Source organism: Stegastes partitus, unplaced genomic scaffold, assembly GCF_000690725.1.
Source record: "Stegastes partitus isolate 25-593 unplaced genomic scaffold, Stegastes_partitus-1.0.2 Scaffold188, whole genome shotgun sequence".
NCBI classification, from domain to species: Eukaryota; Metazoa; Chordata; class Actinopteri; family Pomacentridae; genus Stegastes; species Stegastes partitus.
The window spans coordinates 432071-446176 of NW_007577919.1; the positions used below are offsets into that span (position 1 = coordinate 432071).

The window sequence follows — 14106 nt, forward strand, 5'->3', positions numbered from 1 at the left end:
CAGTGTTCAGACTGAGACTCCTGGATGGATGTAGAACTGATCTGGTGTCAGGTTCTACCAGAACCCAGATGTGCTCTTCCTCCTAAATGTCATGTGTCTATCTGCTGAACTGATGAAGTTCTGAGGCTCAGAAATGATGGAAAAAGTCCATTAAAGTGATAAATCTGGACCCTCCTCTGTGGACTTCAAGGACCTGGAACTCTGGAACATTCACAGTCTGGAGGTAGAACTCTGGTCAGTAGATGAAGAATATTTCAACATATCTACAATTAAAACAGAGATTATATGCGAGGAAACAGACATCCAGACTAAAGAAACCACCAGTCATGCTTCTCCTCCTTTTTTTTTTTTTAAACTTTTATTTGTGCAAAGCAATAAATTTACAGCCGAGGTCACTTCTTCACCAGCAACACTATTCATGACACAGTGTGTAGTAGTGAGTATATGTGCATCAGTATAGCTGCATAGATAGCAAAGTTATCACACAGTGTGCGTTCACAGTCATTATGCATGTCGAATCACTCACAGCTGCTATATGTGTTAATGTGAATACTACAGAAACATCAGTGAGGGTTTGTTCTCTACCGGAGACTAGTTTGGTTTTGTTGGAGCCAATTGGAGTCATCGTTGTTTTGGTCCAAAGTGATACTGAAGGCGAAGTAACACAGATGGAATGTGCTATGATTACAAATCAGTGTTTTTTTATATCACAAATATAAAAAAAAAATATATGAAAAAGGACAGAAACTTGAGAAATTCAGGTTCGGCAGAAGAAAAACGCCACCGAATGATGTGAAACCAAAAAGAAAAAGACAGCAGAGATGTAAAAGATGAACCAGTAACACTTGTCCAGTATTTCCCGTCACCATCTCAAGTCCAGTCAAAAATTACAGAAACAAATCTACACATTCAAAGGAAATATAACGATGAAATACACAATAAAATACACGTGTATGTAAAACAACATTTCAACCACCTAGAAGTCACAGTTCAACGACACCCGACGTTCACATACTTGTAAAAGTTTCGATTTTTCGGTCCGCAAAAGTGCCAAAGTCGACATTCAAACACTCCGTCAGGTTTCTGCTGAGTTTTATTATTCAGCCGAACAAAAGTCACATTTTCATTTGGTGGTAAACACAGAGAACACCCAGATGTGTAACTTCACAGGAATGAACTTGGATGTGCACGCCGTGGTCGCACAGCTTTGTTTTGTAGCAGCGCAGTCACATGCTAACACTTTTCTACATTTTATGGCGAAACAGGGACCTAAAACAGTGTTTAGTAGTTATGACGACAGCTTGAACTGACTTCTGCTAAACTCACTCATCCAAACAGCAGTTTATTGTCCAGCTATGGCTTAGCATCTCACTGACTTACTAGCATAGTGAGCTAATTATCCACCATAGCTAACGCTAGTAACCAAGTGTTAGCTTCAAACTGAGCAGGCTAACCACATTAGTTTGCAAAGTTACATTAAAAACAAACTTAGCTCATTAACTTTGTGTTATTTTTTTCACTGTGCTGAAGCAGTTTTGTCTTATATCAGACTTCAAGCTAACATTAGCGACCTTTAATGCCACATTGACAGTAACTGTGTTAGAAAACGGTTTTAAAGTTTGAAGGCTGCTTATCTAAAGTATGTAAAAGCTGTGTGAGGTTGTAAACACTTAATTTAATGAGAATAAGAAAAATAACCGTTAGATAAAACCAGAGCTAAGCTTTGTGATTGGACATCTAAGCTAATCTAGTTAGCTTTTAGCATTACTCGACATGCTAATTTTCTACATTAGAACTGGCTTTAGCCTTATTTATACAGTATAATATTGAAATATCAAGATGTTGGAGCATCAAAATTATTGCTTCAGTTGCTGAAAAAGTCCATAATGTTGTTTTTGCTAAATCTCACTGTGATTAACTGAGACTAGCTTAAATTAGCTGGAGCAAAGTCACTATGATTTGGTTTTTACTTTGATTTTTCTGTTTTCCGAAGGAAAAACAGATAATAAAAAGCATTCTACAAATATGTAGTTCTGTGTTTTGGTTTTGTAGGACAGAGTCCTTTATTTTCGTGCCTTGTACATTGTTCTAAAATTCGACTTATTTAGCTTTAGCATTTTAGCATAATATCATGGATGTAGCTATATTTAGATTTTCTGGAAACATCTAAGCTAGGCTAGTTAGCTTTTTAGCACGACTCTACTTGGTACGTCTCACCATTATTATTAGCTTTGGCCTTATTCATGCATTGTAATATCTGATTGCTAAGATCGCGGAGCATCAAAATTTAAATGGTATGAAAACATCAGTATATTAGGTTTAGCTAAATATAGCTCTGACTGCAGTCAGACTAGCCTTAGCTAGCTGGAGTCACTGCGGTTTGGTTTGGACTTTGTTCTCTTTTAAACAACAGACATTAACAGAGTTGTACAATCTTGTAACTCTGATTGAATGACTTTTATTTCCTTTAAAGAAAAAACACAACTTTTAGAGAAGATTGCTTCTGCATGCTGTGATTGGACATCTAGGCTAGGCTAGGCCGATTAGCTTTTAGCTAGACCCTCTATTTTAACTGTTCTATCTGATTAGTGTCATCCCTGTTTATGAGGTAAAACATCAAAATAAACTGTGCAGTTACTGAAACAAACTTTAAAAAGTCTGTAAATTAGCTTTAGCTGAAGCTAGCTGTGACCACATTTAGCCTAGCCTTAACTAGCTGGAGTGCAGTCACTGAACAACAAGCATTAAAAGACCGCATTTTGAACACATACGTAATTATTGTGTTTTGGTTTTGTATTTGCATGTCGCAAAGTTATTCAGTCTTAGCTTCAGCATTTTATATCACAAATGCAGCAACCAAGAGCGTATTTAAAACCTTTTTAACAAGGTTCCTGTCTTTGAAAAGCTGCAAAATTAAGAGTAGCTAGCTAGAAATCGAGAAGACTGCAAAAAAAAAAAAAAAAGTTCATTAATTTCAAGTACTAAACCTGCCTTGTGTCTACAGTACAATATGCTCGCCGGGTTTAGCAAAAGTCAGTTTGAGTCTGTTGGTACTTCTTCACAACGTGGAAATTGTGACATAAAGTACTTTTAAACAGTCGATTGCTACGAGTGTCAAACTGAGGTGCAGGTCCGCATTGAATGTCAGCAAACAGTAAACACAAATCTAAATTCTAACACTTCTGATTTAAAGGCAGAGCCAAGTTTCTCTCAGCAGCAGGGGATGAATCTCTATTGGTGGTGGCGTGTCAGGTGAGGTAGGAACGAGCCGGTTCACCATGTGCGGATGAATTAATCGGTTTTCTCTCTGCACCGCTACACTTAGATCGTCTGAGATGCAGAACTTCAGAGCCGAATTCCCATTTAAGTATCGTCACGAAATGCACCTTTAGCCGAGTTGCTGCCCAGTGAGAACTCACTTAACCTCCTGAACTCCAAAATTTGCACCATTCATCAGAGCCAGAAGCTTTAAATCTTCAATTTTCCAACAGTCCTTGAACTAATCGTACCTGAAAATGAACCAAATCTGAGTTTAAAATGGAGATATTTTATTCTACAAGTCTCGATTCAAAATTCACCAATAAGATGAATCTTTTTTTCTAACCAGATTGTGTAAAACACGTCCACTCCTGTGTTTTTGGCTGCAGCCAGACAGGAGACGTGTACGGAACTAATGAACAATGCAAATAGTTCAATATCTACAGAAGGTAGAGTTACCGTGCTCCCAGTGTTGGTGGTGTTTGTGGGTAAAACGTTGGACATGTTGGTTGCACATTTTCTTAATTTTGGTAACATGCATTAAAGAAGTTTAGCTTTTTTCCTTGTTTAGTCATTTGACTGTGTTATATTGTAAAGTTCTGACTCCTTCTAGCCACAGTTCTGCTGCTTCCATAGAGGTGCAGACATTTGAGAGCCACTTTTGCCGGGTTTTACAACTTCTGCGTGTCCACAGAGGTGCAGGACTTCACATTGCAGTGAAAAATGAACCCACAGGGAAGAAAAAAACAAAAAAAATAATAATATGCACAGAATCTACTTGGAGTTCAAAGGGTTGAATAAGTGATTTATGCAAAAAAAAATCCAGCTGTGCAGCCTGATGTGACGCCTGTTTATTGACATTTTGGATTATTGGTGCAACGACGAGGCAACTCGGTGGCAGGAAGTGAAGCCAAAACACCAGGAAAGTCGCCAAAGAATGCATCGTTGCGATAAGAAGTCTGCCGTGTGGAGGGCTGAGCGGCGAGACTCACCAAAAGCTGCCGGAATCCGACAACGCAAAGCGAAGACGACACAAAGACTCGTCACAGTGATCCGCTGTAATACTGTACGAGTGAGACTCCAGACGTCTGATTTGGTGACGCCCGTCAGGAAACTACTCACGGGCTTAAAAACTCGCCCATTTTTAAGAAGCAAACCAAACAAAGTGTGTGATAGTCAGAACATCGGACCAAGTCGGCCCATCAGTAACAGACAGGACCAGCTACTGGCACATCTACGGTATAATATTCATATTTAGCACGCGGCTGCTTCACATTTGGTTCGTTCCCACAGAAGCGTCTCCGTCGGTTAATGATCTGTACAAACGCGTTGATGCAATGCTTTCGACCCGCCGCCGTTCCCCGAAGCCTCGGTTAGCGGGCAGAGGAGCCGAGCGGCGATGAAGGTTAGTAGTCGATGCTTTTTACTCTATTATTTTGGCCTTCAGGTAGACGCAGTGTAAACTTTGAGCTGCAATGGATTGTGGGACGTTAAAGCACCAAGCCACGTGGTCGAGCTTCGGCTTTGGCCAACAAACGCCGGCGCGAGCCAGCGGATCCCCGGCGGGCGAGGAGGAAGTAAAGCGTGAATCTGGTCAGCCTGGACGCTTCCGGCTGAACGTGGCGTTGATGGTCCGGTCGGGTCGCTCCGTTACACCGCCCACATCTTCTTCTGCTGGAAGTAGCCGTCAAATCTGGCCTGAGCGTATTCCTGCAACAAGGACACGTCACGGTCAGCACAGTTCTACCACGTAATAAGGACGTTAAATCTGAGCTTCAGCCCCTTGAGGAACAGAAGATATAAAACCCGGGTCATTCTGTAGAAATAAATCAAACTAAATGTATGTTTCCATCATTTCTGAGCCTCAGAACTTCATCAGTACAGCAGATGACAGTTAGGAGGAAGAACACAGAACCCAGATGTGTTCCTCCTCCTAAACGTCATGTGTCTATCTGCTGGACTGATGAAGTTCTGAGGCTCAGAAATGATGGAAAAAGTCCATTAAGGTGATCAATCTGGAGCCTCCTCTGTGGACTTCAAGGTTCTGGAACATTCACAGTCTGAAGGTAGAACTCTGGTCATCAGATAAAGGTGCTGCAGATACAGAACCAGGCGGTTCTGAGGAGTTCTAGGGCATGAACTGGAAGGTTTCCACAGGTTTCATGCTTGTATAGAAAAGCTAACATCATGAGGATTATTATTTGTCTTCTTCTGATCATTCTGAGCAGAAATCACCAAAACTATCCACAAAAGATTTCCAGCGTTGCTCCGTCAAATATTTACTCTAAAGCTGTGATTACGTAACTGGACATAAAGCAGCAGAGGTGTGTCAGCGTGACACGGCGACCCGATCTGACCCGATCTGACCCGATCACTAAATATTGACGCTGGTCACGCTCTTTAAACACTGCAGCTGCTCACAGGAAACGGTTTCACGCAGCGTCGTCCTGCTTCGTCTTAATCATGCCTCTTGAACTCGACCTGAGGCTCGATCATGTGACGTAACCGCTGCAGAGGATTGTGGGTTCACAAACTTTAGGATCTGCAGCGGGTGTGTTTTACCGGGACAGACTGAATCCTTCTGTAGCTGTATTTTCTCAAACGCAGCAGCCGCAGTGGAAGAAAAACAAGAAAACGGAGCTGAAGAAACTCGTAGAATCACTGCAGAAACGAGCAGATTCGATGGTTTCTGGCTGGTATTGGAACAACTTTTTCAAAAACCTCACAAACTGACCAGGTATCCGAACTTGATGGTGGACAGTCGCGCCTGGATGATGGACCACAAACCCCAGAAGAAGTGGGACGCCAGAGAGAACCTGTTCACCTCCACGTACAGCTCCTCCTTCACCTTCGTCTGGTCCTCCTCGCTCAGGTTGTCGAAGCCTCGGTCGGACTCGCGCAGGTAGCTTTCGATGAAGTGGAGCTGCGGGTTTAAATAACAAACTCCGGTCAGACGCCCGCAAACAAGAAGCAGAGCAACAAGAAACAAGCGTTAGGTTTTTTTTCCCACCTGCTGGGCTTTGGACGGGTAGTTCTGAGCGTCGACTTTGAAGAACGGAAACTCGTCGCAGTTGTAGTCGTACATCCACTCGCAGAAATGGTTCCCGATGTCGAAGCCCCTGCAACGGACGGTCAAAGAGAAATAATCACAGATGATGTGGGTTTTTAAATAAGAGATAAACTGCACTTTTATACGCTTTGGTTTCGTTGCTTAAGCTCCTGGACTGTGTGTGTTTACATACAATCAACACACATAAATACATATTATCATGATAATAATAACTTTATTAATAAAGAACAAGCGTCTATGAAGCGATTCGACAGAAACTAAATCGGTAAAATAAACATTTAAAGAACTTTACTTCAGATTTCCGTCATTTCTGAGCTGATGTTATTTCTGCCGATGGTTGTGCTGGTTCAGGATTCTGTGTATTATTCATTTGGGCTTTCTTCTTGTGTCCAGCTTCTTATTATTATTTCAACAAGCTTATTCTCAATATCCTAAACAAGTTTGTATTCTTTATTTGCATTCATTCAGAGCGACGCTGTACGTAACTCTGCTTCTGTCCGTTTTCAGCAGACACACTGCTTCCTGTGTGGATGTTTTCCTCCACGACAGTCACATGTTCTCGCCGTTTCTCTGAATCACGGCCGACGCCTCTCTTGGTTCTGTTTGCTCAGAATAACACGAGGCTGTGTTACGTCGTGGATTTCCACTCTGCGTTTCCCTGGTTTGAACACGTAAACACAGCTGATCCCGGTTTCATCCTGTTTCACATAACAGGCTGCAGCTCAACACTCAACGCTCTGTTCTGCACGTTATGTAAGAACGCCGGGACGTTTTCAACTTATGGAAATTAGTCAGACAAGTTTGGTTAAGTCATGAAATAGTTTACAATGTCGAATATTAAACTGAATGTCAGCCATACTGTTTAACTCGTGGCATTATTAGTATTTGCAGCATTTATAGACGAAAGAATTGCAGTTAATTAAAAACATCAGGTACATAGTTTATGAATTAATTCCATCTGTTGCTGTCTAGCTTAAGGCTAAAATGCTAACAAGGAAAACCACAAGCAATGCTAATATGCTGATTAAGTAAAAATTATTTCCGTGTTTACCATTTTAGTTTAGCCTGTTGACGTGCTAAAGTTTATCAACACTTATTAAACCTTAAGAATTGCAATTCTAGTGTTGCGCTAAATGCTAACATCGCCTTGCGCTCATGCACGCAAATGTTGCTAATATTCTACTGTTGAACAAGTATAAAGTTCACATTGTCCACTCTTTATTTAGCTTGTTAGCATGCTAACATTTTTAAATGAACAATGTCAGATTTGACTTTGAACTAAAATATTATAACGTAAGTAAACATGCTCAAAGCTAACATGCTGATATTTACGAAGTGTAATGTTTATTGTGTTCATCTTTGTTTAACCTGTTAGCATGCTAACAATTGTACAAATACCAGCCTCTGATAAATAGCTGTTCTACAGCCACGCTAGCAGCTCTCTAAAGTTTGACTATGAGCTAAAATGCTAACATTAGCATGCTAACAAGCTCAGAAAAAAATGCTAACACGCTGATATTTAACATGTGTAATGTTGAACGTGTTTACTGTCTGCATTTACCCCATTAGCATGCTAACATTTGATCAAATACCAGCCTCTGATAAACAGCGCTATGGATAGCCATGCTAGCAACTCCCTAAGGTTTTAATTTGAGTTTAAACGCTAACATCAACACGTAAACATGCTCAAAGCTAAAATGTTTATATCTTTAACATGCATAATCTTTAACATGTTCACTGTCTTAGTTTACCGTGTTAGCATGCTAACATTTGAACAAATACCAGCCTCTGATAAATAGCTGATCTACAGCCATGCTAGCAGCTCTCGAAGGTTTGATTATTAGCTAAAATGCTACATCAGCATGCGAACAACCTTACATTAACAATTCCGGCCTGCCAGTGTTTAACAAGCACCTTATAGAGTAGCCTGTTGTCATGCTAAAGCCTGCTAATTAGCGGTAAACACAGCTGAAGCTGATGGAATGTCCAAGTGTTGAACAGATTAACGTTTTAGGGCTGACGGTGGCGCTATAACGAAGGTCAGAGGGATTAAAGCCGAGCAGTAAGCAGCTCAGAAACACAACAAAATGTTCAGAATCTCGTTGTGTTTCCGTCTGTATCTGGGGCAGCTTTTCCAAAACCTTCAGTGACTGGACGGTTCGGAACAAAGCGCTGCGTGTGTTCGTGTCCTGAAGTGAGTCGAGCAGATTCCCACGGCGTTATCAGCAGCTGTTCCCCACACAAACCTCCCCCAGGAACAGCCCCGTCTGTTTACCCCCCGGTAACCAACCACGGAGGCGTGTCCTCCTGCAACATACATGACGGAACACGCGCTCACATGTTTGGCATGTGCGTGCACTGGGTCACTGGTGCAACACGTGTTCTCATGTATGGGGAGCCTTAAAGGGGCGACGCTGAGGGGGCTTCGCTGGGATTTACGCCGTTTCCCAGAAATGAGACTCAGGAATTCAGGCGGCGGTGCAGAAAACAAGCGCTCCTACGCAGCTCTCCCTAATCTGTCCTCCCTCCTTGGAGCGAATCCGCTGCACCTTCATCTCCATCGGCTCTGCGGCGACTCCGCCCGGGCCGCTGTGCTTACATAACAGCCGCAGTGAATATGTTAAACAGAGGCAGCCATGATGTGGGAGCGACACAGCGAGGAGACGTTGGTGAAGCAGCCTGGAGTCTTTGCCTCCGTGCTCGTCCTTCTTCCTGCCTCGGTTTTTGTTTCTGCTGTCGGTTTATCGTCCTCTGAAGGTCGGACGATAACAGAGTGACGCAGCAGCAGATTTAAACATTGTGGATCAGCAGCTGCTGACTCATCAAACCACTAAATCACCTCCAAAGTGTCCCAAATGAGATCAACAGGCGATGAACAGTCGTGTTAATAAACTGCGTAAAACACTCAAAGGAACGGACAAACTGGGAAAAACATCCATTTAACAATGTCACAATGTTTTTACCTCTATCTTCATTTAATTCAACTGTTTTTTATTATTGGATGTCATGTTTATTTTTTTATTGTCATTTTAAGCCTTTTTTAATATTATAATTAAACTTTTTTCTTGTGCCCCTATTATATATTGTCAATTTTGATTTTTTTTCACTTTTTTCCTCTATTTTAATTTCCACATCAGTTTTTATTTCCTAACAGGACTTTTTAAAACTCTTTTTAATTATTTAATTAAATTTTTAAAAAATGTTTTTTTTTAAAATTATTACTGGATGTCATTTTTATTTTTTTATTGTCATTTTAAGCTCTTTTTTTTAAAAAAAAAAATCTTATTTAATTTTTTCCTTTTGCCCCTATTATATGTTGTTAGTTTTTTATTTTCTATTTCTTAACATCATTTTTTACCGCTATTTTCATTTCAACATCAGTTCTTATTTAATAACAGGACTTTTAAAATTTTTAAAATTTATTTTTTTTAATGTGTTTTTTATGATCGTGTCAGTTTTATTTCATAATGTTAATTTTTATTTGTCTTTTTTATTTTTTAATATCACTTTTTACATCTATTTTATCTCATAATGAAAAAAAGGTTAATTGTTAATTTGTTATTATATTATTTAACAATTGGATTTTTCATATCATCCCCTTATATTTGTTTATTTTTTTAAATTGTCTATTTTTATTTTACAATTTGTTTTCACAATCGCCCCTAATTTCACGTCAATTTTTATTTAGCAATGCTATTTTTCTTTAACGTCACTTTTTATGTATATGTTTTAAGCACTAGTATAATTGGACTTTTCACAATGCCACTTTTTTTTCTTTGTGTTGTTTCTTTTATTTACGTCACTTTTTAAAAAAACATTATTTGTCTTATATGTTAAAAAGCCCAACGACTGCTACCGGATTTAGCCAGTTAGCATCTGCTAGCTGAAGCGACAACAACATCAAGCTAATTCTGGGTCAACTAGCTAGCTGTTGCTGTAAATAACCTTTTTTCCATTTAATTAGTGTATCTTGGCAGCAGATGCTAACGCCATCGAGCTAACTAACTATTCTGGTTTATTCAGCATCAAATATTCTTATATTTCTATATTTTTGTGGTTTTATTTCATATTTTTGGACACGTTGGGCTTTTACAAAAAGTCAAAGCTGGACATTATTTCCGGACATTTCTCGTTATGTAATATGTGACACGTAAACTGGAGGGAAAACACCGACGACGCTGAAAATATCCGAGTATTTACTGACAAAACGGCACAAAAATGTTTCGCGGCTCAGTTTACGTGAGGACAGGATGAAGGGTGGTGAGTTCAGGGTCAGGCTGAGCTTCCTTCCCCGTTTCCTCCTGCTTTCACTTCCCTGCATCATGGACAACAAACTGTGTGGAGGCAGCGACGTTCACAGGAAAACTTTTGTTTTCTCCAGTTTGTCAACAGACCCGAAGGTAAACGGAGACTTTAAGACACAAGTTCAGCTCTGATATGTAAAGAAAAAGTACATTTAGCTTTAAAAAAAAAAAACCAAAAAAAAAAAAAAAAAAAAAAAATAAAATCATCCCACTGATGTTTTTAAAAAGCAAAATCAAAAACGTAAAAGAAATTTGCTCAAATTTCTTCAGATTCTTGAACTTTTAGGTGAAAATGCAAAAACGTTTTATGGCTTCTCATCTGAGTTCCTGCTAATTCGTAACTTTTCTAACGAATCTAAGTCACTCAGTTATACCCAAATACCATTTTACACATTAAATATTACCACAAATGAACGAGCAACATGTGGATTTGCACCGTAAATCAGACGTTTCTCGTCATCAACCAAACGTTTAGTTGTTTCTGCGTAAAAGACGTCAACAACTCTGGAAATTTGTGCTAAATTTTACTGATTTAAAAGCTCGTTCATGTCAATTTCTGACTTTTCCCGATATTCTGACACCAGATGAATGTGTTAATGAACTAATGAAGACGTTCATCTTTAAAAACAAACGGCAGGAGCCTGCAGATTTCAGCAGCTGTTACTCAAACAGGAGAAAACAGCAGGTTTGTCGGGGGACTACTTTCAGCGGCGGATTAATACACATTTCGCACACTGGAGGCTTTTTACGGCAGCAGGATGCACAACAGGCATGAGGATTATTTTAGGTGTCAAATAATAAGAACATCACTCAGAAGTTCTACAGATGACACCAAAAAAATGTCTCTGAAATCCAAAAATATTTAATTTAATACCAAGAAAATCGTTAAATTCTCACATCTAACAGGTTGGAACCAGCTAATGTTTGAACTTTAATAATTGAATCAACTATTGCAAAAGTTGTTGGTTGATTTTATCTCAACTTTTTCTTCATTTCTGACTTTCCAGTGAAACTAACGCGCAACAGGAAGTGGACTGTTTAACCTTCCAAAGTCAGGATCTGCTGCTGCTGTGGTTTTGGTGTTTTCAGAATGGTTTTTCCACAGTTTGAATCTCGAGGTTTTGAGCTTCTAAACGCTGCGTTCAGGTGTTGAACGGACGCCGACGTACCTGTAGTTGTAGCTGCTGTATTCAAAGTCGATGAGCATCAGCTTCTGTTTGTCGGAACTCTGTCGGCCTTTCAGCAGCAGGATGTTCCCTGAAGGCAGCACGGACATGTCGTATGAAACAGACAAACCGGTGTGGGTCGACTCAGTGACGGTGGTAGTTTGACCATCTCAGAATCTGTTGAAAGTCTTTAGGAACGATCTTCAGCATCTGAAACTGACATCTGACCATTTTTTAGCTGAAATTCCAACATTCTCAGCATTTTCACCCCAACGGACATTTCCAATAAAGCGTTGGAAATCGAGTGAGATGCCACTTCCAGACGTCCACATCTCCTCAAGTATACGTCCTGGAGTCTCCACATGTTCAGGAGATGTTCAGGAGTTTCTGGTGAACGGAGAGAACGCAGCAAGTTCTGGAAATCAAGACTCAGTTTATTTTCCCCAATGTCCTTCCACAATCCCATAAAAAAAAAATTCAGTTTTCCTGATCAGCTCCAGACTCCAACCCTCGCCACCACTTCCTGTTTAATAACACCAGTCAGGAGCAGAACGGTTTTATCATGAAGACAACATGAAGGATGTTGGAACTTGGCCATCAGTAGATGATCCTTCCATCTCTGACTGTCTTAAACTCCATCATCCTGCCCATGAGTCAACACGTCCATCTACTGTTTTACCAACTCTGATCGGCCATAACTCCCATTTCTACCAACATATGGAAGCTTTCTAAGCATCAGTGATGTCATCCAGATGTTATTCTCACAATAACTTTGATCAAATAGATTCTATGTGTTACACATATGTTTTTCCTAAATCCACTTTATTTGCAATTTTTGAACAAATCCTGATTTTGGAAGCTCTGAAGCAAAGAACTGAGTCTTGATTTCCAGAACTTGCTGCGTTCTCTCCGTTCACCAGAAACTCCTGAACATCTCCTGAACATGTGGAGACTCCAGGACGTATACTTCAGGAGATGTGGACGTCTGAAAGTGGCATCTGGCTTGATTTCTGACGATTTATTGGAAACTTCCACTGGGTAAAAAAATGGTGAGAATGTTGGAATTTCAGCTAAAAAAAATGGTCAGATGTCAGTTTCAGACGCTGAAGATCGTTCCTTCCAACAGATTCTGAGACGGTCAAGAAACCAGCTTGACACAAAACGACCAGATACGACAACATGGCGGAGCGTTCAGAGTCTGAATATTTTTACCTTCTTGGCAGTCGTTGTGACAGAAGACGACGGGAGACGGAGTCGACTCCAGCAGAGACCTGAATGTGAAACAAAATAAATAAAGAAGAACTCAGCTGCTTGTTTTTATTAAATTTCGTATAAAAGTTCTTTCTAGTAAATAAAACACTGATTGTTGAATGTTGGCGTTGAGACCCTACAGTGTTATTTCTGGTGTAAATGAACCTGATTAAAGAAATAAAACAACTTTATCTGACTGTAACATACAATAAGAACACACAGCGTGATTAATTCTTCCTATTACTACAGATCATTATTGACTTTTATTTGTTTTCTAACGATATTTTCAGGGCTTCAACCAACTGTGACGTTCCCTTTGATTGATCTGTTCGTTGTTTTATCAGCTGTTTGTCTTTAAAATGTCAGACAATGTGGATCAGTTCCCTCAAATTCACATCCAAGAATCTGCAAACACAGAATTCAGACTCAACCGAATCACCAATAATCCAGCTAGTTGACAACGACTAAGTTATTTGCTGCGTGTTTACTTCATGGTGTAACTCATTGAACAGCCTCAGAGTCTGTGTTTACATGTAGAAACTAATCTAAAGACAATCATTTTGACTTTATCTGGACTTTATCTGATATTTTATTGTGAAAATACAAAAAAAAAACCCCGACCCCTCCTTCCTGTTTCTCCACGACATCGTCTTTAAATCACATTCAGGAGCCACGTTTCTGCCGTTTGTCTCACGCTGCGCTGATGTAACACACATTTCAGCAGCTCGACAAACCGGGCCGAACAACAACGTGTTTTGCAGCTGAACACGATGTTTGCTGAGAGCTTCAGAAGAATCCAAACTATGTGGAACGCTGCTGCCAAACACTGAGTCTGGGTTGTGTTCAACTGACAAAAGAGCAGCTTCTGGACTCGTTTCACACTAAATCCGTCTAAAATGTCTCCGTGAGGGTTCTGGTACAACTTCTGGACCTGAACCCGGCTCAGAAAACAACATGTCAGTGACTCTGTTACGTAACAGCAGAGTGTGTGTGTGTGTGTGTAGTACTGTGTGTGTAGTATTGTGTGTATTTGTACTGTGTGTAGTACTGTGTGTAT

At 40.1% G+C, this 14106-nt stretch overlaps 1 protein-coding gene across 1 annotated transcript in view; it reads right to left on the bottom strand.

Annotated features, from left to right (window-relative positions):
- Window positions 1–324: 324 nt before the first annotated feature.
- chka (choline kinase alpha) overlaps window positions 325–14106 on the bottom strand; it is a 36431-nt gene continuing 22649 nt past the window's right edge. Inside the window, 5 exon segments of the mRNA XM_008280234.1 lie at window positions 325–4968; window positions 5993–6181; window positions 6269–6377; window positions 11802–11889; window positions 13011–13100. Coding sequence (XP_008278456.1) covers window positions 4909–4968; window positions 5993–6181; window positions 6269–6377; window positions 11802–11889; window positions 13011–13100 — 536 coding nt within the window. The 3' untranslated portion in view covers window positions 325–4908.